This window comes from Giraffa tippelskirchi, chromosome 5, assembly GCF_054371585.1.
Source record: "Giraffa tippelskirchi isolate mGirTip1 chromosome 5, T2T-mGirTip1v1.2.pri, whole genome shotgun sequence".
Taxonomy (NCBI): domain Eukaryota; kingdom Metazoa; phylum Chordata; class Mammalia; order Artiodactyla; family Giraffidae; genus Giraffa; species Giraffa tippelskirchi.
The window spans coordinates 177,676,127-177,701,289 of NC_137279.1; the positions used below are offsets into that span (position 1 = coordinate 177,676,127).

Below are 25,163 nucleotides of genomic sequence, written 5' to 3' on the forward strand. Positions count from 1 at the left end.
ACTTCCTCGGGTTCTCTTGAACCTGGAGCTAATAGTGTTATTTGTCCCTTGATTTAGAAGTTTGTTTACCATTCATTATTTTTGTTTTGCCTCATTGTATGTTTGCCCTAGGGCTTTCTCTAACTTTGTGAGCAGTGCTTTAAAAGGTATAATTATTGTAGTTTATTCAGGAGCTAGCTGTATTACAACAGGAGAAGGGTGTCATCTTGGTAGAAGCGGCAGTGAGACAAGTATTTTTCTATCGTACCTGAGTGAATTCACTATTCACTCAAACATCCATCTATTCACTTACTCAAACATTCATTTACTTACAACATATTTGCTAAGCACCTACTGAGTGTCGGGCTCTATGCTAGAGGTTTCTTTTCTTTTTTGACTGTGCTGAGGAGCAGCATGTGGGATCTTCGTTCCCAGACCAGGGATCGAACCTGCGACCCCTGCAGTGGAAACGTGGAGTCTTAACTATTGCACCTCCAGGGAAGTCCTATACTAGAGGTTTCAATCAGAGCTGAAAGTAAAGCTTCTGAGCTTAACAATTTATGTGAATGGCTAGATATCTTTTCAGTAGTTAAAACTACTAAGTAGTTTCTTAAGACGCATGTTCTGAGTGCCACAGAAGTGTCAATATTTATATTGTCTAAATTTTAAAATTTTACTAATCTTTATCAATTTTGCCAGCTACATTTTTTATGGAGTAGTAACATACATATGACAATATGCCCATGACTTGAAGTTTAGGGTATATAAGATCATTTTAGTAAGAATCCTAATAATAATCAAAACCCTTCTAGAAAAAAACAAGACAGCTCTTAACTACTATCAGCTTGTTAATGATTAAGATGCCTATAAAGTACTTGGATCTTCTTTTAAGGAAATCAGCTGATAAATACAAAACAGCAACCGCATTCTAGTCTGCATTTTGTGCCAATTGTGTTAAGAGTTAGAAAAGCAGATCCCAGGGCATCATATTTCATAGGCAATCCATTCATTCAAGAAGATTTACTGGTACACCAAGCATGTTCCAGAACAAGAAATAATCCCTGCCCTTGAGAATGCCACACTCTAGAATGAAAGGCAAGCAAGAAAATAAACAATCAGAATACAGTGATACATATATATATATATATATATATATATATATATACACATATGTATACACATACACACATATACATATATATCACCATGTATAGATGTGGGGCTTCCCAGGTGGTGCTAGTAGTAAAGAACCCATCTACCAAAGCAGGAGATGTAAGAGATACCGGTTCAGTCCCTGGGCTGGGAAGATGCCCTGGAGGAGGGCATAGCAACCCATTCCAGTATTCTTGCCTAGAGAATCCCATGGACAGAGGAGCCTGGCAGGCTACGATCCATAGGGTCACAAAGAGTCGAACATGATTGAAGCCACTTAGCACGCATACACACACACATATATGCAGTTTTGTAATTGAGTTTACTTCAGTGGGGACACAGAGGAAATGCAGTGGTAAATTGACACTGCTTGTAAACTCAGGGGTGGTTAGCCCACAGAAAAATGACATCTTTGCTCCTCTTACCTTTTTTGTTGTTCTTCCTGATACTGTTGCTTTATTTTAGCTTCATTTTCTATTGCTTCTTTTATCCTTTCCTCTAATTGCTTCTTCTCCAAAATACAAGTGTCTGTCAGACTGACTTTATGAGCATGTTCTAATTTCTGCTGCAGATCCAAAATCTTAAATGAAAAGAGTTTACAAATAAAACTTTAAGTGTGATGTATTTTCCAATTAGGGAAATACCATATAGATAGCAAACAGTAGTACTAACATAAAAATCTCATCTGAAGAGTGTGACTAGATTTATTTTAATTTTAAAATTACTTAATTGTTGCAATATGCAATACATTCACATAATTTAGTGTGTGTGGGTAAACTAAGCTATAAAATCTCCTTTCCATTCTTATATTGTCTTTTTTACAGTTTTCCTCCACCAAATAGGTAATCACTGGTATTAGTTTCTTGTCCACCCTTCTAGAGATTGATTTATGTTTATATAAACAAATACTGGGGCTTCCCAGGTGACTCAGAGGTAAAGAATCTGCCTGCAGTGCAGGAGACACAGGAGACTTGGGTTCCATCCCTGGGTTGGGAAGATCCCCTGGAGGAGGAAATGGTACCCCACTCCAGTATTTTTGCCTGGAAAATCCCATGGACAGAGGAACCAAGAGGGCTACAGTCCATGGAATTGCAAAGTGTCGGACATGACTGAAGTGACTGAGCATGCATGTTGCATCTTGATACATGTGTGCAGCAGAATGCAGTAGAATTTCCCTAGTTTTTATGCCTAGTAGTAGAAGTGTTGGGTTGGTTGTATGGTATATATACATCTTTAACTTAACTAGATACTAATGCCAAATTGCTTTCTGAAGTGTCTATACTAGTTTACTCTTCCAGCTGCAGTCAGAACATGTGATCCTGTTGCACAAAATCCAGTACCAATATTTATATTGTCTAAATTTTAAAATTTTACTAATCTTTATCAATTTTGCCAGTTACTTTTTTAATGGAGTAATAACATACATATGACAATATGCCCATAACTTGCACACACTCAGTGAAGTTTTACTTACATAACCACCACTTCCAGACCACGATAACGAATACTTCAGCACCATAGATGATTCTCTATGTCCCCCTCATAAGGATATCCACTATTCTATCACCATAGCTTAGTTTTGTCTATTCTTAAACCTCATATAAATGAAATTACATAGTATGAACTCTTTTGCACTGGCTTCGTTAGCTCAACATTGAGTTTTTGAGTTTAAGATAGATTTCTATCATCTAATTTTGATGTTTGCTTTATATTTATGTGGTTTGATGAAATGATTTATTTTTTACTTAAGATTTGACTTTCAGACAAACCTACCAAGAACATGTGCAAGCGTTACATACTACTGCCACCTGGTGTTTGGCAGGCTAAAATGCAGGGGTAACATTTCAAAAGGGTTCATTCCTTAACGCCTCTCCCTCCAAAAATTACAAACTAAAAATCAAATAAATAAACAATCCAAGTGACAGAAGACTAAGTCCTTTAAAATTTGAAAGTATACAATGAAAGTCATTTAGTCTCAGATTTACTGGAACCGTAGGAACAGGTGACATCAAAAGAGGAAAGCATGGGAGAGTAAAAAACCCCTAGAATTTTATCGTTTGCACTGTATCTATTTCTTAAAATCCTCAGGGAAACAGAATTTCAGTAGTAGTATCCAGGGCATGATATTTATTAAGTGTAAGGATAATTACCTTGTCCTCTGCATCAGCAACTTTAGATTTCTCCTGAGCCAGCATTTCCTGTAGGTTGTTCTGTGATTTAATGCTCTGAGCCTGTTTAAGTACTTCCAGCTCCAGTTCCCTGATTTTCTGCTGACAGTGCTTCCACTCAGCCGTGAGTGAACAGCACATCTTTGAGCTGTCTAATAACTTTTCCTGGGCCTGCTTGAGTTCAATTTTGATCTAGAGGTGGGTAATAAAGACAAGTGACAAAAATAAGCATGGGATGAATGTGAACGTGAGCCAGAATAAGCAGCTTTCAAAGAAGTGTAGTCTCCCCCAAGAGCTGACAAATACCAATGTCATGTGGCTGGTTACCTCTCTGGAGCTGCTGGCAGCTTGACAGAGGAATTTTCCTAAGAGTTTCTATACATGTGTGGTCTAAATAGTTTCCATCCTTTTTTTTTTTTTTTTTTTCCCAGTCTACTCCAAGCTGGCTTTCAATCCCACTACTTCATGAAACTATTTTTGCCAAGGGCACTACTGACTTTCCCATTGCCAGAATTTAAGTCCAGTGGGCAATCGATCTGTTAGTAGCAGTTCCTTCCTCCACCTCAGAAAGTTCTCCTCTCTTAGTCTGTGATAACCACCTCTCCTGGTTTTCATTTACCACTGCTGCTGCTTCTTGGTTTCTTTCGTAGACTATTCTAGTGAATTCAACTTCTAAATATTAGTGGACTGTTCTAGGCCTTCCTTGAAAGTGATGCATTCTCTCTCTAGATTCATTCTCATGATTTAAAAATACCACATTTACGCCAATATACGCCAAAGTGGAACACCTGGATTCTGCCCGTATCTCCAAAACTGTCCTTCTCTCAGTCTTCCTGATTTCAGTAAAGGATGCCACCACCCAAACTTTTGTTCAGGCTACTGACCTGAGAGTCATCCTTGAGCCTTCCTTTTCCACCGTCGTAAGTCTATTCAGCACGTGCTATCACTCTACCCCCGCAACACATCTCACATCCATTTTTGTCATTTGTGTCACCGCCTCTGCTAGATCATCATCATCTCCAGCCTGGACCACAGCAATAGCACTGGTTGTACCACCTCCATTTTTAGTCCCTCCTAATCTGTTATCCACACTGCAGCCAGTGTTCCTTTAAAACCATAAATTGAACTGTACTTTTTGAGCAGTATATGCCTGTGTGCTCAGTTGCTTCAGTCACGTCTGACTCTTTGCAACCCCACGGACTGTAGCCTGCCAGGTTCCTCTATCCATGGGATTCTCCAGGCAAGAATACTGGAGTGCGTTGCCACTCCCTTCTCCAGGGGATCTTCCTGACCCAGGGATAGAACCCACGTCTCCTGCATTGCAGGCAGATTCTTTATTTCTGAGCCACTGGGGAAGCCTTCTGAGTGGTACATTTCACAATAAAATGGTTTAAAAGCAACACATTTGTATTCTGGTTCCTTAGCCAGTCTTATAAGTATGCCTAATATTAGCCAGAGGCCCAGAGTTCAAACATCTCTGAGTAGATTTTTAAAAGTTCTAAGTTTGCAAAGCTGAGTTTCCAAAGTGTCCCAAACTGAAGAGAGGGAAAGACAGAAATAGGCCTGGTACTAAATTCTGACTCTGCAATTTGTCAGCTTTGCCACCTTGAACAATTTTCTCATCTATAAAATGCTGACCCTTCAGGACTGGGAGGTTTATAATAGATAAAGTGGACAAACTGTCACTATAAGGTAGCTGGCTATTGCATATAACTCTGCTTAGGTGCCTGGCCTAAGGCATCAGCCCAAAGGCTAAAGTCTCATCAATGAAATGGCCAAAATTTTACCCTACCATGAAGGAGATTCAAAACAACAAAAAATACCTTCTCCTTTTATCAAGTTATCATTTACCCATCCCTGACGGACTTGTTCACTAATCAACAAATACTGATATTTATAGAGTGCCAACCATATTTAAGATGTTATGATCTGTTGTTTTGGTCATTGTACCTTGACAAAGATGTAGTCAGAGCAGACAATTAAAATGATCTAAGAGAGGTGTTTGAAGGGAAAGGTAAAAGGCTGTCTTGAAATGTGAGAAAGATTTGGAATTTAATTTAAAACTACAAAGGCTTGAGAGAATATGATATTTAATATTCAAAAAACTGTGAATGAAGAGGTTAGGGAAGAAGTGTATCTAAACAATCCTGGAATTCTAGACCTCTCTAGAAGGGCTTTCCTAGAAGTTTGAGATAAATGACTATTTGTTTTCCTCTATATCTCCCCTACCAGATTGTGAGCTCCTAAAAAGTAGGGACTTTTCTTAATCCATTTTTATGTCACTTTTTAAATAAGGTCATTGATCCTGCCACACCAGGGGTGGCCAGTTTTTCATATAAAGGACCAGACAGTAAATACTTTAGCCTCTGTGGGCCTCATGGTCTCTTGTCAGAACTACTCATATCTGCTGTTGTAGTGCAAAGGCAGCCATCAATAATATGTGAAAGAATAGGTATGGTTGTGTACCAATAAAACTTTATTTACAGAAATAAAAGGCAAGTCAGATCGTGCCTATGGATTTTACCTATAGGCCAAAGTTTGCTGATCCCTGCACCAGGGGATAAGACTTGTGTCCATTTTGCCTATCACTAAACCCTCAGTATTGATGAGATGGCCTGCCCTGTGTTTACACTGATGCTTAATAAATATCTGTTGAATGTTAAACTCCAGAATCTTAAATAGGGGCTTACAGAAACTAGGTCCCTAATATATGTTTACAGAATTGAACCATAATTAAAAGAAAATACCATTTTACATGGTGGTTCAGTTTGAACATTTTGTAGTTCATAAAATTTATTTGAATCTGTAGGTGGCAGTTCTATATAGATTATTGTAAAATAAGTGAGTTTGGGGGATGTTCCTCTAACTTTTTGATACACTCACGTCAAGAAGAACAATTTTGCTCTTTCATGGCTTCTACCTTAGGGCAGTTGATATTTGATTCAACTAATAATAATGAATGCACCTAGGGACTTCCCTGGAGGTCCAGTAGTTAAGACTTTGCCTTTCAACACAGGGAGTACAGGTTCGATCACTGGTGGAGGAGCTAAGATCCTACATACCTTGGGGCCAAAAAACCAAAACATAAAACAGAAGCAATACTGTAACAAATTCAATAAAGACATTTTAAATGGTCCACATTTAAAAAATCTTTTAAAAAATGAATGCACCTACTAGGAATAAATATGTCCAGAGAGAGAACCAGGGAAGTGCTACCAGAGATTTGGTTCAGGTCATCGAAATTATTAAGTGCTAAATGTCCTAGGTAATAATTTCAAAAAACTTATAAGTTTTTCACATTTACAACACACACAACCTTTTAGCAGCAGAGAAACAACTGAAGTGTGCGCCTACTCAGTAAGGAGAAGTTGAAGGATGGAGTTACCAGATCGCTGACGCTGACTACCCATCTGGGGACTCAATCATGAGTTACCAAGTTGCAGAAGTTAGATTCCTTCATTCCTGGGGTCAGTTGAGCAATTGAGACCCTTAAATGAAGGATACCCCCACTGGAATTACCTTAATGCTTTCTTCCTGAAGTAAGCTATTATGTTGCTTTAAGTCCGAGTTCTTTCCTCGCTCATATCGAAGTTCTTTTTCTGCTGAGCTGCATAGAGTCTGGAGCCGGTGCAAATTCTGGTGAAGTTGTTGTGTATCCTCTTGCTGCCAGTATTTCAGTTTTCCTTCAGATGATGGATACTAAAGGAAATGTTTTACCAGGGAAACATGGACAACTTGAAAGAATGTTGGTAAAACATGGGTTCCAGCTGTCAGAATGTGATTCGTCATACATAAATGTTTTTGGAGTTAGCTTCACTATAACCAATTACTCTTTTTACATGTATGGCTAGTTGTACATGTTCATATAATTAAACTCAGAGTGAAAATATTGAAGAAGTTATGTGAACAAAAGCAATTAAGCATAGAAAATTAACTTTCTTATTTTTCACATTAATGAAGGGGAACAGAAGTGTGGACAGTTTTAGAGCAAAACAGGCTTTAAACAGGGAGTACAGGGCTTCCCTGGTGGCTTAGAAGTAAAGAATTTGCCTGCCACTGCAGGAGACACAGGATCGACCTCTGATTTGAGAAGATCCCACATGCCTGGAGCAACTAAGCCTGTGCACCACAACTACTGAGCCTGTGCTCTAGAGCCCAGGAGCCACAGCTACTGAAGCCCACACACCCTGGAGCCCACGCTCCTCAACAAGAGAAGCCACTGCTCTAAGAAACCCGCGCACAACTAGAGTGTATCCTCTACTTGCCACAACTAGAGAAAAGCCCTCACAGCCACGAAGACCCAACACAGTCAAAAATAAATAAATAAATGAAATTGAGAAAATACAGGGCGTTCAAACTATCAGTATACGAAGGAGTGTGAATGTATGTGTGGAAGCTGTGTGTGTGTACGTGCACACGTGTGCATATGTCTAGTGTCTGTTAGGAAAGGGGAAGAGAACATTTAGCAAGAGATACTAAATTCCTAGGCTTCCTCATCGCTTTTCTTTTACTCCATGATGATTCTCTTTCAGTTACTTTTCAACACCACACTCTCCTGCCAGGCCTCTCTGGCACAATAAAACTCATGACCAAAGGAGGAATTATTTAGATTTTCTAAAAGGTAGGCACATATAGGCGTGCTGAGTAGATAAAGAATTTGACCTTATTCAGTTCAATAGATAAGATACTATCTGTTTCCTGAGTCCTGGTCCAGTGTGCTTCCTGTACAAGATTTTCTGAAAAGGCCACATCGTTATTCTAGTTTATCTTGCTATAACAGAATTGCCACAGTGAATTCCCCAAGTCCTGTTAGCCTTTTGGTTCTGGTCTTGGGTTAGTTAAAAAGGCAATCTGGATCCAACTTGTCTGTCTTAGAGCTGCAAGTGTCTAAGATCCCTAGTTAGCTTGCTATGGATAAATGCACTGTTATCTAAACATGTTCAAGTGATATTTATTCATTGTTAGAAGAATAACTGATGGACATTTTAATTTTATCCAGTAGTCTAGAAGATTTGGTTTAATGTAAATGTATCCTCATGACTCAGATCTATTCTAACGGAGCTATTACATTAAAGTTTTGGAGAGGGCAAGCCTAAGGGTCAATTCCAGATAAATTCACCACAATAATCTAGGAGAGGGGTTTCCTTGGTGGCTCAGATGGTAAAGAATCTGCCGGCAGTGCAGGAGACCCAGGTTCAAACCTTGGGTCGGAAGATCCCCTGGAAAAGGGAATAGCTAACCACTCCAGTATTCTTTTTTTTTTTTTTTTCACTCCAATATTCTTGCCTGAAAAATTCCATGGACAGAGGAGCCTGACAGGCTACAGTCCATGGGATCGAAAAGAGTCAGACATGACTGAGTGACTAACACTTTCATCTTCAATCTAAGACACCTTGGGAAGGCTTTTGGGAGCCAGCTCACCAGACTTCCTTAGAAAATTAGCTTGACGTGAGAACTATATGCTTTCTGTGAGTCTGTCAGCAAGAGAAGCAGATGACAAAACAGTTAAAAGGTCAGGCTGTAACGGAGACAGACCCAGGTTCCACCACAAAGTGTCATACTAGGCCAATTATTTAACCTCTCCAAAGCCTCAGTTTCTTCATCTATAAAGTGGCAACAATAATATTCCTGCCTCACTGTATTGCTTAATATACACAGAGTATTAAGTACAGTGCCTAGGGCATAGTGAAAAATGCGAAACTACATATTAAATCTACAAAATTAAGACAATTAACAGTGGTTCAAATGTGTTTCAAGAATAGTGGGAAAGTAATATCTAGAACTCAGCTATTGCAACCTCACCTGGAATACTGTTGAACAACAGAAATTAAGCCCTAAAGGTCATCAGCAGCCACAAATGATGTCACAAAAGACATATGAGCAATATAGCTCACATACTTACTCATAATAGAAACTCGCACAATTTTTTTTACTATGTATTTGCCATTTATAAGCATTCTTTAAAGTTTAGGTGTTTATAGCTACCTAAATTTGCACATTATGAGATTAGTAAGATGCAGCACACATGGAAAGTAGCAAAGTACCAGCACCATAATCTTGCAACATCAGTGAAGTCTAAAAACTACACACACACACACACACACACACACACATACACACACACAAGAACTAAAAAGTAGAACAATCTATAGCTGTCAGATGATCAAAGAGCTATATGCACAGAAAGAGGTTCTGAAATTATCACTGCACAGTGCACTGCAGACAAAAATCCGACTAAAATGTATTTTCTGGGACTTTACTGGTGGTTCAGTGGATAAGACTCCATGCTCCCAATACAGGGGGCCCAGATTCGATTCCTGGTTGGGGAACTAAGATTCCACATATTGCAACTAGAGAGGCTGCATGCTGCAATGAAGACCAGTGCAGGCAAACAAACAAAAATAATAAAAAATAAATAAATTTAAAAATATGTATTTTCTTTCTTGCTTGCTTAAATAAATAAATAAAATATTATGCGTGTGAATGTTTTGGGAAATGTGAATCTTTTTTTTCCCATGAGGCCCATATCTATCTCATTTACTATTGTATGTACCTTAACACAGGGCCTGGCACATCACAGATACTCAGTTAATACTGGTTGAATAAATGAATAAGAATAACTTACACTTCTTTCAATAATCCAGATTCACTGTTATGGAAGAAAATTACTGTTTATGTGGCTATACGGTATATAGATTTGTTCATTCACAAAATGGCTATTTTCCCAGATTTCTCATAGAATTTTTACATATTTAATAGTTTTTCATACACACCCCCACCAAGTATTGAGAAAAGATTCTTCAAGTAATGGGAAAGGGTAAATTAGAGAAAATTAATATTAACAAAAGTCCGTCTAGTCAAGGCTATGGTTTTTCCAGTGGTCATGTATGGATGTGAGAGTTGGACTGTGAAGAAAGCTGAGCGCCGCAGAATTGATGCTTTTGAACTGTGGTGTTGGAGAAGACTTTTGAGAGTCCCTTGGACTGCAAGGAGATCCAATCAATCCATCCTAAAGGAGTTCAATCCTGGGTGTTCATTGGAAGGACTGATGTTAAAGCTGAAACTCCAATACTTTGGCTACCTCATGCGAAGAGTTGACTCATTGGAAAAGACCCTAATGCTGGGTAGGATTGGGGGCAGGAGGAGAAGGGGATGACAGAGGATGAGATGGTTGGATGGCATCACCGACTCGATGGACATGGGTTTGGGTAGACTCCAGGAGTTGGTGATGGACAGGGAGGCCTGGCATGCTGCAATTCATGGGGTTGCAAAGAGCTGGACACGACTGAGCGACTGAACTGAACTGAATAAATTAATCTTCATGGCAAATAGATGGGGAAACAATGGAAACAGTGACAGACTTTATTTTTGGGAGGCCCCCAAATCACTGCAGATGGTGACTGCAGCCATAAAATTAAAAGACACTTGCTCCTTGGAAGAAAAGCTATGACAAACCTAGACAGTGTATTAAAAAGCAGAGACATTACGTTACCAACAAAGGCGCATCTAGTTAAAGCTATGGTTTTTCCAGTAGTCATGTATGGATGGGAGGCGGCAATGGCAGCCCACTCCAGTCCTCTTGCCTGGAAAATCCCATGGACAGAGGAGCCTGGTAGGCTGCAGTCCATGGGGTCGCTATGAGTCAGACACGACTGAGCGACTTCACTTTCTTACTTTCACTTTCTTTCTTTCTTATTTTCTAAATGTATATTGAATCACTCCTCAAAAGGTATATTATCAGTTTTTTGAAATTGCTTTACTTATGAGTTGGTTTAGAGATTATCCCTCTGTGGATCTCAAAATAATTCCTAGAAAGGTGTGTGTAGGGAAATCTTAATTTGTACAAGAGGGAATCAGTAGAACTGAGGTAAAAGAATTGAGATATAGTCACTCCTTTTATTTCTCCTGCAAGCAGACTGCTAATAAATAGCAACTGTTTATTGTTCAGTCACTCAGTCATGTCTGACTCTTTGCAACCCCATGGACTGCAGCACGCCAGGCTTCCCTGTCCTTCACTATCTCCCAGAGTCTGCTCAAATTCACATCCACTGAGTCAGTGATGCCATCCAACCATTTCATCCTCTGTTGCCTCCTTCTCCTCCTGCCCTCAATCTTTCCCAGCATAAGGTCTTTTCCAATGAGTTGGCTCTTCACATCAGGCAGCCAATTATTGGAACTTCATCTTCAGCATCAGTCCATCCAATGAATATTCAGTGTTGGTTTCCTTTAGGATTGACTGGTTTTGTCTCCTTGCTGTTCAAGGGACTCTCAAGAGTCTTCTCTAGCACCACAGTTCGAAAGCATCAATTCTTTGGCACTCAGCCTTCTTTATGGTCCAACTCTCACATCTGTGTATGACTACTGGAAAAACCATAGCTTTGACTAGATGGATCTTTGTTGGCAAAGTGATGTCTCTGCTTTTTAATACACTGTCCAGGTTTGTCATAGCTTTTCTTCCAAGGAGCAAGCATCTTTTGATTTCAGGGCTGCAGTCATCGTCCACAGTGACTTTGGAGCCTAAGAAAATAGTCTGTAACTGTTTCCATTGTTTCTCCATCTATTTGCCACGAAGTGATGGGACCGGATGCCGTGATCTTAGTTTTTTGAATGTTGAATTTTAAGCCAGCTTTTTCACTCTCCTCTTTAAATAGCTATAGCCATATTTTAAAGAATTCCAAGTCTGTGGCCTTTTTCCCACCAAAACAATGTATTTTGTATATCAAGCTAGGTACCAGGAACTCAAAATGTGGCACAAATCCTGCTGTCCCCTATTCTACCTGCCCAGTGCCGACAATGACAATCCATCAGCATTCTTTCCTGCTGAGAACTGGCAGAGCCTAAGAACCCTTTATAATAAAATGCATCAACGAATGGGCTCAGCTGAGATTTTGACTGCTATTTTATTAACATTCATGGCATGGTTATGATATTGCTCATCAGATAGTGCTAACAGTGATATTAAAAATTAAACCTTTATCCACAGCTGACCAGAGGAAATGGAGCCAGTCAGACCTCATGTTTATTACACCTACCTGGGCACTACTGTCTTCTGTGGTATCCCCAGAGCTCTGAGACTGAAGGAGGCTCTGATTCATAAGGCTCAGCTCTTCTCTGAGCCTCATAACTTCCTCAGGCTGCAAGGTCAACTGCTGTTCTTCACCTCTCATTTCTTGGTTCTGCTGTGAGTCCTCCTCCTTCCGTCCCTCTCTTGGAAAAGTGCCCTCCTTTACTGCCTTCTCTGGAATTTCCTTCTGCTTATTTTCTCCTAGTTCGGGACTTAGCACAAATATAATAATAAAAAAACTATCAAAATGCTCCTTATAGTAGCAGAATATGGAGGAAAAATATGTACCAGTGAAGAAAGTGCTGCAAGCAAGATTTTTGACCTGAATTCTACAACAGAGCAGTTGTCTTATGCTTGGAAATAAACTTTAAAAACAAATCAGTCATATCTTTTTTACTCATATTCAGGGAAATGACCCATCATAGGTTTTTGTCTACAGGTATAGACAAATTACCAGTTTAGTGAATTTTTCACTTTTTCAACTTTTAGTGTGGCATTGGGCAGATATAACTTATAAAGATTTTTTTTTTTTTAAATCACTCAATAAGCACCAGGCACTTTGGCAGGCACTAGGGCTACAATAGGACAAAATCCTGTCCCTAAGGACCTTACAATTTAGTGAGAAATAAGGATAAGTTAACAAGTCATTATATTAAGCTAGTAATAAGTAATTGGAGGCCTGATAGATGAGTTGGCACAAGCTAGGCAGATGTAAAGGTAGGGATGTGTGCATACTTGCCTGTGTGTATGTATGTTGAAGACGGGGGATGTTGGAAGACTTCATAAATAAGATAGGTAAAAGCCCAGAGGCAAAACAGTGTGCTTTGGGAAGATTGTTTGGAATCTGTTTGTCACGGAAGTCAGCTGAGAGATTGTTGTGATCTGCACACTAACCAACAGTGACTAGAATAGGATGGCGAGGATGAAAAGGCAGAATGGATCCTAGAGAGGATATTTAGAAGACGATATTGATAAGATCTGTCATTTATTGGGTGTGGCAGGTGAGGGAGAAAAGGGAACAATGAGTGACACCTGGATTTCTGACAGGAACAAATGAGCAAGTAGATGGTAGCCCAAGAAGACAGAATGTAGGTATACACTGGAGAGACGCCTGGGGTGAAGATACAGATACCGAGGAATGTGAGCAGAAACCTTGGGATTAACGAGCCAGGGAGAAAGGGGAAAGTAAGAGGAAGAGGATCAATCTAGACAGAAGTCTAAAGACTTGTGAGGAATAAGCAGAGGAAAGGGGCCTGAAGAGCAAGCTCAGAAGCCAGGGTAGCGGGAGGAAGACCAAAAGGTTGTGAGCCACTGAAGCTGAGGCAGGGAACATACCTTACATGTTTAGAGAGTGTGAATGAAAACTGAACACAAACAAGCCCATTTTGTTTTTATTCCATTAATCTTAAATTTGTTTCCAGTACCTCGGGGTCTAGCACAAGATGCTTCACAAGTTATAGTTGGTGCTCAAATTCTCTAAGAAGGCAATTTGGCCATACAGATCAAAAGCCATAAGAATGTTCAGATCTTTTGACTGGATAGTGGCATACCAATGAATTTACTGGTATAAAATAGTTGGCAAGAAGAAAAAAGCTGAATATATAATAATGCTCACAACCACAGTATTTAAAACGGTGATTAAGTGGAGACACAGAAATGGCTAAGATGATTAAAGATAAACCAACTTGAAAGTGGTATATAGACTATTCATCAACATTAAATACTTATTAAAGTAAAATGGTGGAATAATGAATAATATATATGTACTGTGTGTAAACATCATACATATGGGAAAGGTATATACAGAAAAAAACTGGAAAAGAACACAGGAAAAATTGTATCTATGGAGTTCTTTTCCCTTTTAAAATTCCTTTAATATTGTATGAAAAAGAATGAAATATTTTACCTTGAACTTGGCAGTTTTTTTAAAGGTAATATATTCAAATGATTAAAAACATGAGATAAACAGTAAAACATTTTAAAAATAAATTTCTGATAAAATAATGATTCCTTCCATCCTCTGTAAACTCTTTTCTTTTTCCTACTCTCAAAGGCAGCTGAAGACTGGGAAAATGCAAACATATACCTAAAATTTTTTAAAAATGGAAAAACTGACTTCTGCATTCAAGAAGATAAAGTAGACATACTTTTCCCTATTTTTCCCAACAAGTACAACTAAAAACTCTGGACATTATATATAAAACAAATAAAAGAAGACTCTGAAAAGTAGGAAGAAGTGAAATCAGCTAGGAAACTCAGGACTTGAAGAATGACATGTCTATGAGTTTCCTGGGTTTTACTGTAGCCATGTATATTTGAGATTTAGTGCTGAAGAATCTGGCAACCCAGACAACACCAAGAAGCATAGACGAAAGGCTTTTTACTCTGTACAGAGGACCAGGAAACGGACAACCAAGCAAGGAAGAAAACTTTTGGACATTATCAACTTTACCCCAGCCAAATGTCACAGAAGAAAACTGGTTCTACCTCACTCATGTCAGCAAAGGTCAAGATGGGAGCCCAAATTTCCACCTTCACCAGGTATAAGAAGGTACCTCAACTCCTCTGCTGGGGATACTGTCAGAGACCAGTGGGGAGCAGGGATGTTCATCCCTTCCAGGTAGTAGTAGACACTGAGAATATGGGCTTCCACCCCTACCTGGAAGTAAGGAGGTACCTTTCTCTCTATTGGGGTAGTTTCAGAGGAGGCCTAGTAGAGAGTTAGGACTTTCACCGCTGCCCTGCTCATGATATCATGGGGGCCAAGTAGAAAGCATTAACAAGACATCCCTCCCATTACAGTCAGTGCAGTACAAGTAGAGGCCCAGTGAGGAGTAGCAACTCCTACCATTACCAGCAGTAATGAGGAGTCCTTCTTTCCATGGGTGTTCATAGAGGCTGAGTGGGGAACCTAGACTTCTACTGTAACCTGGGGTAGTAAGGAGACAATATACTCCTCCATGTCACCTGCCCCAGAGTGGCGTCAGAAGAAGCCAGCTAAACAGAAGGTTAAATAAAACAAGATGTAGAGCTTTATAACATAATACCCAAAATACTCAGATTTCATTCTAAAATTATTCATCATACCAAGAACCAGAAATCTCAACTTGAACGAGAAAAGGCAACAATAGATGACAAACCAGGATGTCAGGATTATTTAACAAATATTTTAAATCAGACCTCATAAAATAATTCAAAGAGCAATTATGAAACATTTGAAACAAATGAAAAGGTAGAAAGTCTGAAAAGAACTAGAAAGTCTCAGTAAAGAAATAGAAGATACAGGAAAAAACAAAATGGAAATTTAAAATTGAAAAATACAATAACCAAAAATTAAAAACTCATTGGATAGAATCTATAGCAGAATGGAGGGGGCAGAGAAAAGAATCAGTGAGCTTGAAAACAGAACAATACAAATTACCCAATCTGAAAGACAGAGAGAAAATAGACTCGGGGGGGAAAAGGAAAAAAAAAAAAAGTGCCTCTGGGAACTGTGAGACTATAGCAAAAGATCTAATGCTTTTGTTATTGGATCTTTTGGAAACAGAAGAGAATAGGTGGGGCTGAAAAAGTACATAAAGAAAGAATGGCTACAACCTTCCCCAGACATAAGCATACAGAGTCAAGAAGCTGAGTGAGCTCCAAACAAGATAAACCTAAAGAAATCCATACCAAAATGCATCAAAGTCGAATTTCTGAAAAACAAAGACAACAAAAACTTGAAAGGAACAGGAGAGAAACACTACTTTATTGATAGGGGAAGACAATTCAAATGACAGCAGGCTTCTCATCAGAAATCATAGAGATCAAGAAGGAATTTGCATAACATTTTTCAAATACTGAAAGAGAAAAGAAGTGCTGATCCAGAATTCTATACCCAGTGAAAATATTCTTCAGGAAAGAAGAGGAAATCAAGATGTTCTCAGATGAAGGAAAATCAAAAGAATTTTCCACTAGCAGAAGTACTCTAAAAGAATGGCCAAAGGAAACTCTATACACATAGGAAATAATTAAAGAAGGCATACTGGAACATCAGGAAGGAAGGAAGTATAGAAAGAGTAAAAATCTGGATAAATACATTTTCCTTCTCCTTTTGAGGGGCTTCTCTGGTGGCTCAGATGCTAAAGAATCTGCCTGCAGTGCAGGAGACTTAGGTTTGATCCCTGGGTTGGGAAGATGCCCTGGAGAAGGGCATGGCAACCCACTCCAGTATTCTTGCCTGGAGAATTCCGTGGACAGAGGAGCCTGGTGGGCTACAGTCCATGAGGTCACAAAGAGTCGGACATGACTAAGCAACTTTCACTTTCACTTTTTCCACTTCCAAGTTTCCTAAATTCTGTATAATGGATGAAACAAAAGTTATAGCACTTTTTGATGCTGTTCTAAATGTGTGTAGAGAAAAATTTTAAGACAATTATAAATAGGGGAGGGTAAAGGGACATAAAGGGAGGTAAAGTTTCTACATTTCATTCAAACTGGTAAAATTGTGTGTCTGTATTTATGTGTGTGTAAAACATAGTACCCAGAGCAACCAATGTAGAGCAATGAAAAGAAGTACACTGAAGAACGCTATAAAAATCAAAGTGGAATTATTAAAAAGTGTTCAAATAACTCATAGGAAGGCAGAAAACAGAAAATTGATACAAACAACAGAGAGAACAAATAGAGAACCAAAAATGAAAAAATAGCAAATTTAAGCTCTAATAGATCAATAATTATATTACATGTAAATAGCCTAACCACACCAATTAAAACAGACTGGCAGAGTGGATTAAAAAATAAGACCTAAATATATGCTGTTTACAAAAACTCATCTCAAATATAGTAATAAAAGCAGCAATTGAAGGCAAAAGGATGAAAAAGATATATCATGCAAATGTTAATAAAAAGAAAACAAGAGAATCTATATTAACGTCAGATAAAATGGATTTCAGAAATAAGAAAATTAAAAGAGAGAAGGACATTATTTACTGATAAAAGAGCTAGTCCACCAAGAAGACACAGCAATCCTAAAATGTGTATGCATCAAACAACAAAGCCACAAAAGTAAAAACTGAATAACTAAAAGGAGAAATAAACAAATCACAATTACAGTTGGAGATTTTAACAATCCTTTTGCAAAAATTTATAGAATAACTAGATAGAAAATCAGCTATATCAGTTGACACTGAAAAAGCATTTGATAAAATGTAACAATTTATGATAAAATCTTAAAGAAGCAGAAATAGTAACTTCTTTAATTTGACCAAAATCCAACAGCTAACATTATACTAATGGTGAAAACCAAATGCCTTCCTGATAAGATTGGAAACAAGACAGAGATATTCATATTCACTACTTTTTTTCAACATAGTGCTGCAAGTCCCAGCTAATGTAAGTTGGCTAAAAAGGAAATAAAAGGCATACAGATTGGAAAAGATTAAATAATCTGAAATGTCATGATTTTCAGATAACATAATTGTCTGTAGGAAATTCCAAGGATTCTTAAAATAAAAAAAAAAAACAAAACAAACTTAGAACAAATAAGCAAGTTCAGCAAGGTCACAGAATGCAACATAAATATCTGTTATTTCTGTATATTAGCAATGAACACATAAACACTGAAATTTCAAGTACCATTTACAATTGGTCAGAAAAGTGAAATACTTAGGTATATATACACAAAACATGTATGGGTCTTGTCTGATGAAAACTATAATATACTGATGGAAAAAAATAAAATAATATATCTAAATCTAAACATAAATGTAGGACATACTGTGTCTACAGACTGGAAGATTCTTCATAGGAAAGATGTCAATTCTCCCTAAATTGATACGCAGATTTAAAACAATTTGTATCAAAACTCCAGCAAGATTTTTTACAGCTACAGATAAGATTATTCCAGCATTATATGAAAAGGCAAAGGAATTAGATAGTTAAAGGATTTTGAAGAGGAATAAATATAATTAGTCTATCCAATTTCAAAATTTGTTATATAGCTATAGTAATCAAAATTGTGTGATATTAGTGGAGGAATAGACACACAGATCAATGGAATAGAATTAGAGAAACCAGAAACAGAAGCTTACGATCATGCCTAACTCATTTCTGTCAAAGATGTGAAAGCAATTCAATGGAAGACAGTATTTTCAAAAAATGATGCTAAAGGAATTGAATATCTATAGGCAAAAAAAGAGAATCCCATCTAAGTCTCATACCTTATACAGAAATTAACTCAAAATAGATCATGAGCTTAAATGCAAACTGTAAAACATAGGAGAAAATATTCAAGATTTAAGGTGAGGCAAAGAACTCTTAGATTTAACATCAAAAGTATGATCTGTAAAAGGGAAATTTGATACTCATCAAAATTAAAATTTTTTTGCTCTGAGAAAACCTTGTTAAGAGGATGAAGAGACAGGGTATAGACTGGGAAAAATATTTACAAGTCACATAACCAACAAAGAAACTAGAATCTAGAATTTAAAAAGAACTCTCAAAATTTAACATTAACAAAACAAATCCAGTTAGAAAATAGGCAAAACATATCAAAGGAGACTTCACTAAAGGGGATACACAGATGTACACAAAAAGATGTTACACATTAGGAAAATGCAAATTAAAACTACAATGGGATATTACTACATGCCTATTAGAATCACTAAAATTTAAAAGTGATAACACCAAATGCTAGTGAGGATACAGAGAAACTGGGTCACTTATACACACCAAGTGGGAATGTAAAATGATACAGTCATTCTGGAAAAAGCTTGGCAATTTATTTTAAAAAGACTAATTACAACTAAATATGTGAGTATCTGGTTACCCAAAATTGCACTGCTGGGGATTTATCCCAGAGGAAAATATAATATGTTCCCATAAAACTTAAATGTTTACAGCAGCTTTATTCATAATAGCTAGAACTGGAAATAACCCAGGTGTCCTTCAACGGATGCAAGCTTAAAAAAAATCTGTGGTATAGCCATACCAAGGATATACTACTCAGTAATGAAAAGCATCCAACTATTGATATATGCAATAACCTAGATGAATCTCTAGAGAATTATCTGGAGTGAAAAAAGTCAACCCTAAAATACTACTTATTATATAGTTACATTTATATAACATCCTTGAAAAGAAAAACTTACAGAAATGGAGAATAGACTAGTTAGAATAGAACAGAGCCAGGGGTTAAGGAAGGGGTGAAGTAGGAGGGAAGTGGGGGTGCCTATAAAAGGACAACACGAGGTATCCTTGGAATGATGGAAATGCTCTGTATCTTGACTGTGTCAATGTCAATATCCAGATTATGATACTACTACAGTTTTGCAAGGGGTTACCATTGGGGGAAACTGGTAGGGCATAAATGGGGATTGTTATTATTTTTTACAATTGCAAGTGGATATACAATTGTCTCAAAAGTTTAGTTTAAAAAATGAAAAATCTATAAACTGGCCATTTATTATTTACAAAGGTGCTTGATTTGTCATATTTAGAGGAGTGAATGCTGCTGCTGCTGCTAAGTCGCGTCAGTCGTGTCTGACTCTGTGCGACCCCATAGACGGCAGCCCACCAGGCTCCTCCGTCCCTGGGTGAATAATAAAGAGTAAATTTAGCCAGACCTAATATGGTTTCCTTCTATAATTGCATTGTGGCCATGCAGTCACAGGAGAAGAGAAGCTGCCTTCATTATATTTCCATAGTTTAAAGTACAGATGGTCCTCCTCTTAGGTAGGTCCATAAGACGTGCCTGGAAACCCTTGTTTAGAGCACAGCAGTCAGTGAGTCTTCTCTGACTTGGCAGAAATGATGAGCAGTTCTTTCCCAGGGACATCTTGGGATAATGCCATTTTACATCTTTATTAATAGTCTGGATAAATGAACTGCATTCATATGAATTAATTAAGGAGAATATGGGAATTTAATTTAAAGTAATCTTAATATATTAAGACAAAGATTCATTAAAATAAATGCTCTCCAGAAAGAAAAGGCTTTATCTTTTTAAAAGGTATGAGAGAAAATATGACCTGGAAACCAAAAGAAAACTGAACAGGTTTTTAAAGGTAATACAGGAACTTCCCTGATGGCCCAGTGGTTGACCCTGTGCTCCCACTACAGGGAAGCAGGCATTCAATCCTTGGTCGGGGAACTAAGATCAAGATCCCACATTCCATGTGGCCAAAAAACAAAATTAAAAAACAAACAAACAAGCAAAAAATTTTATTCAGATACTACTATGTATACTGTATCATTTTTATATGATGATAATAATAAGGTAAAAGTTGCATGGGCAAAAGTAGACTACCAGTCAAAAATGACATGGAACTGAGAACACGTCCTGCAGTCAGTACACCTACAGCTTAGGGACTAGAAAACCTACCATGACTCTCAAATTTTTCCTCCCCTCTAACATAGTTCTTAATATTTATTTACTGATGCTGACTGAAACCAACCCTCTGTTACTTTTACACCATTTTATAATTTTGTGATTGTCTCTGCTCTTCACCTGGTAGCAGGTGCCTAGGCAGCATCCTTATCCTGTTCCTTTTCTAGTAGCCCCGATACATGGCAGTCTTGAATGTGAATAGAGATTCAAGAAAGAGACTATAATAGTATGAGTCATGAGTTCTAGTCCTGAATCTTCCACTTACCATTTGTGCAATGTTTGGTAAGGCAAAATCTCTCAGAGTCTCAGTTTCTTGCCTTACTCATAAGATTGCTGGGATTTTATGAAGTAAAATGTGAAAGAATTTTGATAACCTACAAGGACAGGGTTCAGTTAAAATGAACTAAAGCCTAATGAAAGTGAAAAGTAAAAGTCGCTCAGTCATATCTGACTCTTTGTGACCCCATGGACTATACAGTCCATGGAATTCTCCAGGCCAGAATACTGGAGTGGGTAGCCTTTTCCTTTTCCAGGGGATCTTCCCAACCCAGGGATCAAACCCAGGTCTCACACATTGTGGATAAAGAATCCTCTTTATCAGCTGAGCCACAAGGGAAGCCTAGTAGGACAGTAGAAAAACAAGACAAAGTCTGTTACCTTAAATGGAGCTTAAAATCTAGTAGAGGAGATATACTATAAGAATCAATCAATTTGGTTTACTGAGCAGCTTCTATGTGCATGGGACCATGCTAGACATGCTGTGACACTTCCTACTTTTCTTCAATTGAAGATTTGGGTTCATGGCTTTCTGGCATCTTCTTCACCCCAAGTCCTGCCATCATCCTGGAAGATTCCAAGGTCCATAGAGATCACCCACAAATGTCTTGACATCTCAGTTCCTCAGTCTCTTTATCTCTAATGACTGTCTCATCTCTCCCACTTTGCCAACTACTTGTATAACCACACCATGGGTTGTGTCATCAATAACTGGTCCACTTCTGAAATACTAAAATTAGACATCTGGATTTCAGCTTCTCCTTTTTACATAATTTGCACTCAATGCAATCATAAGTACCTTAAATTACTTGTCCAGCTCCCTTTACTTTGCTTCTTTATTCAATGCAGAGTCTATAGAGTTCCTTATTTTAATCACTATCTAAATAAAATGTTCAATTCTCTTGCTCCATTGTCCTTCTACTCCACTCACGTGGCAGAACCTCAACCCGGGATAAATTCAACCATCTTCTCATGTCTATACTAAATGTTAATAAACATACATGTGGGGTCTCTGGCCTTGATTGGGCTCTCCATACCACCTGCTCTCCCCAGCCAGTTTTCTTTTCCATTTTCCACAGTGATTATTTCAAACTTTTTTCACTCTCTTGCAAACTCTGCTCTTTCTCTTTCTCTCTTCAGAGGACACAGAAACCACTGAACAAGTCCTTTGATTTCCTCTCAAGTTATAAACCCATTTGGGACTTCCCTGATGGTCCAGTGGTTAAGAATCTGTCTGCTAATGCAGGGGACACAGGTTCGATCCCTGGTCTGAGATGCCGCAGGGCAGTTAAGCCCATGGGCCACAACTACTAAAGAGCCGGTGCTCTGCAACAAGAAAAACCATCGCAAGGTCTGCGCACAGCACCAAAACCCAGTGCAGCCAAAAAAAAAAAAATTATTTGGACCTCTGTTCATCCTCCCTTTCTTTCTCCTGTTACAGTGGACAAGGCCTATCTCCTGACTAATGCTAGCCATTTTCTGAGTCCTAAACCTGCCCTTTTGGAGACTTTCCCACCAGTATTCAAACATACATGAATTTCCTCTTAACTAGGTTCCACATTCTCTTCTTTTTGAAACCAAACTTTTTGGAAAGTGTTATCTACAGCCACCATTTGCATGTCCTCATCTCATATGCCCTCCTCAACTCACTCCCATTCACCATCCCCTGGGATGGGATCTAGGAAGTAATGTGTTTTCTGCCTTTCATTGAAACTACTCTTATTAAAGTCTCCAATCACCTTCATGTTGTTAAATTAAGCAGTCACTTTTTATCCCTTATTTTGTTTGACTCATTGGTAGCATATGACACTCTTGACGACTACTTTCTTGAAACACTCTTTAACCTGGTTTCTGTAACACACGCGCTTTTGACTTTTCTTCTACTTCTCTAGCTGTTTTGTCTCAGTTGCCTATTGGAAGTACTCCTTTTGTCCATATAAAGAGGTTTTCCTTAGGTTTCTGCCTTTGAGTGTTTTTATCAAGCAACATATGGGAATATATCCATCATATGACTTGTACTACCATCTACCTATTGATGACCCTCAAATTTATCTCCAGCCCAAGCCTCCAAACCCATCAATCAAACTATTTGTTGAAAATCCACACATGGCTGTTCCAAAGACACTCAGAAGTCATTGTCTCAAAAGCTGAACTTCTCTCTTCTCTCTCAAAATTATGTGAATGATTCCATCAAATGAGAAAATGAAATCTTCCTTAACCTGTTCTCATACTCAAACTTCTGCCTAGAGTACCTTCTTCCTTACTTCCTGTACTCATTTATCCCCGAGTTCCATTGATTCTGCCTATCAATTTCATCCACTTTTCTCCATCCTCACAAACATTTCAGTAACAGCCTTCTAATTGGTCTTGCTACTTTCATTCTGGTACCAACCATCTACTTCCCACACAGCAGGGAGAGTGATTTTTCTAAAGCACAAATCTATTTGTGTCTCTGCTATGTTACTAAATCCTGCAGGAGTTTCCTATTGTCCAAATTCCCTAGGGTAGGCATTCCTCTTCCCTCAAGATGAGATCCCTGACTTCCTCTTCATTCTCATCATCTCCTTCCTCATTTCCTTTCTACATACTCTATGCTACAGCACCACTGATGTCACTTTTAGTTCTTCAAACAAATCAAGCTTTTTCTTGCAAATGTCATATCTTCCCTGAAAATTATTCTCCCAACTTTTTGCTTTGCCCTTGATTACTCATACGTCAGGACTCAATTTATCAGTTCCCTTTAAGAATATTTTCTGGTTCATTAGCTAGGCCAGAGCCCTTCCTTTGTGTTCCCATCCAAGACTTCCTTGTTTAATGATTTATATTCCCCCATCAGGCAAAATGCACCATTCCTCTAACGATAGGACCTGTGTCCTACTTTGTAGCCTCAGCATCTACCTACAGTACCTGGCACATGATAGATAAGCAATTTATTGTTGAATGTGATTGTGTAATGGATCCGAGATAAGGGGCTGTGAAGTGGGGCACAGAAGATAGGCAACCAGGGAAACATTATGAGAAGAGGAGAAAAGAAAACATACGGCAGATAAGTGGACTTCTTACCATCCCAGCAATGGCATGCAGTTTGGACCTAGCTGTGGAAACAAGTGGCAGTAAGAAGTTGTTTATAGAGAAGTCCAGTGTTGTTTTCATGGCAAAGTTCTCCACCTCCAAATGAATTAAGGCCACAGCCTTGTTCCCTATAGCAAGCATCTTTGCCGATTATCCCAAATCAGCTGGGTGGATTTTCGTCAGCTTTGATTACTGATATCAAATTATTCTCTGAAAAGCATTCAGACTGGCCATTTCATCTCCATTGTTGCCTATTCATTCTAAATTACCATCTCTTCATCTGTGGCTAATATCTAGATTAACTGGTCTTTCCTTTAAATTCATCTAATAGAATTACTAGGCCTATATCCCTCAAAAGCCTTGTAATACACTATTTTAGTGCTCAAAACTAGACTTCCTTTTCTTACTCCTACAACAGACCTACACATTGTGATCTGGCTTCTTGGCTCTTTGCTCCTGTGACCACTACGACACCTGCTCTCCAGTACCTCTCTAGTATCTCATTCTGCTTCTGCAACTAGGGCTGATGATTTTGAATCTTGGACCTAGAGCTCACTATAGACTTAAAACCAGTTTTTAAGAGGACATAAAATTCAGGGGCCTGAAACTGGCAAAACAGTCCCTTCTATTTTAGAATAAAGGCAAGTTTGGCTATATCTAGACCATATTTTCTCACTGATAAGGCATCTCAACTCACTGATAATATCATCCTTAGTATGATATATAAGTTAAAATGTCATCTATTTTTCCTTTTGATGATCTAATTCTAGGCTTTTGCCCAGACAAAATTCAATCACATCTATAGCATTTGTGCCAAAACACAGTAATGCATTTGTCTAAATCTCAAAAGTTTCTGTGCAAGATACTTCTGATGGGACTTCCCTGGCAGTCCAGTGGTTAAGACTCTGCACTTCCACTGCAGGGGGCCTGGGTTCCATCCCTGGTTGGGAAACAGATTAGTGTGGCAGAAAGTGAAGAAGAACTAAAGAGCCTCTTGATGAAAGTGAAAGAGGAGAGTGAAAAAGTTGGCTTAAAACTCAACATTCAGAAAACTAAGATCATGGCATCCAGTCCCATCACTTCA

The 25,163-nt window shown here is 38.3% G+C and overlaps 1 protein-coding gene across 35 annotated transcripts in view; it reads right to left on the reverse strand.

Annotated features, from left to right (window-relative positions):
- LOC145506844 (phosphopantothenate--cysteine ligase) overlaps positions 1-25,163 on the reverse strand; it is a 116,224-nt gene that overhangs the window by 25,354 nt on the left and 65,707 nt on the right. For 17 of the 35 annotated variants that reach the window (XR_014054379.1, XR_014054378.1, XM_081492264.1 and 14 more), the window contains 4 exons: positions 12,332-12,575; positions 6,819-6,998; positions 3,282-3,491; positions 1,557-1,711 (listed from right to left, as the gene is read on the reverse strand). Coding sequence is in view for 30 of the 35 variants with exons in the window: in XM_081492264.1 (XP_081348390.1) it covers positions 1,557-1,711; positions 3,282-3,491; positions 6,819-6,998; positions 12,332-12,575 (789 nt within the window). In the remaining 5 variants the exon portion in view is untranslated. Of the gene's footprint in view, positions 1-1,556; positions 1,712-3,281; positions 3,492-6,818; positions 6,999-12,331; positions 12,576-13,102; positions 13,306-16,388; positions 16,585-25,163 lie in introns of those variants that run through there. The other 18 variants (XR_014054384.1, XR_014054382.1, XM_081492285.1 and 15 more) reach the window with 4 other exon arrangements.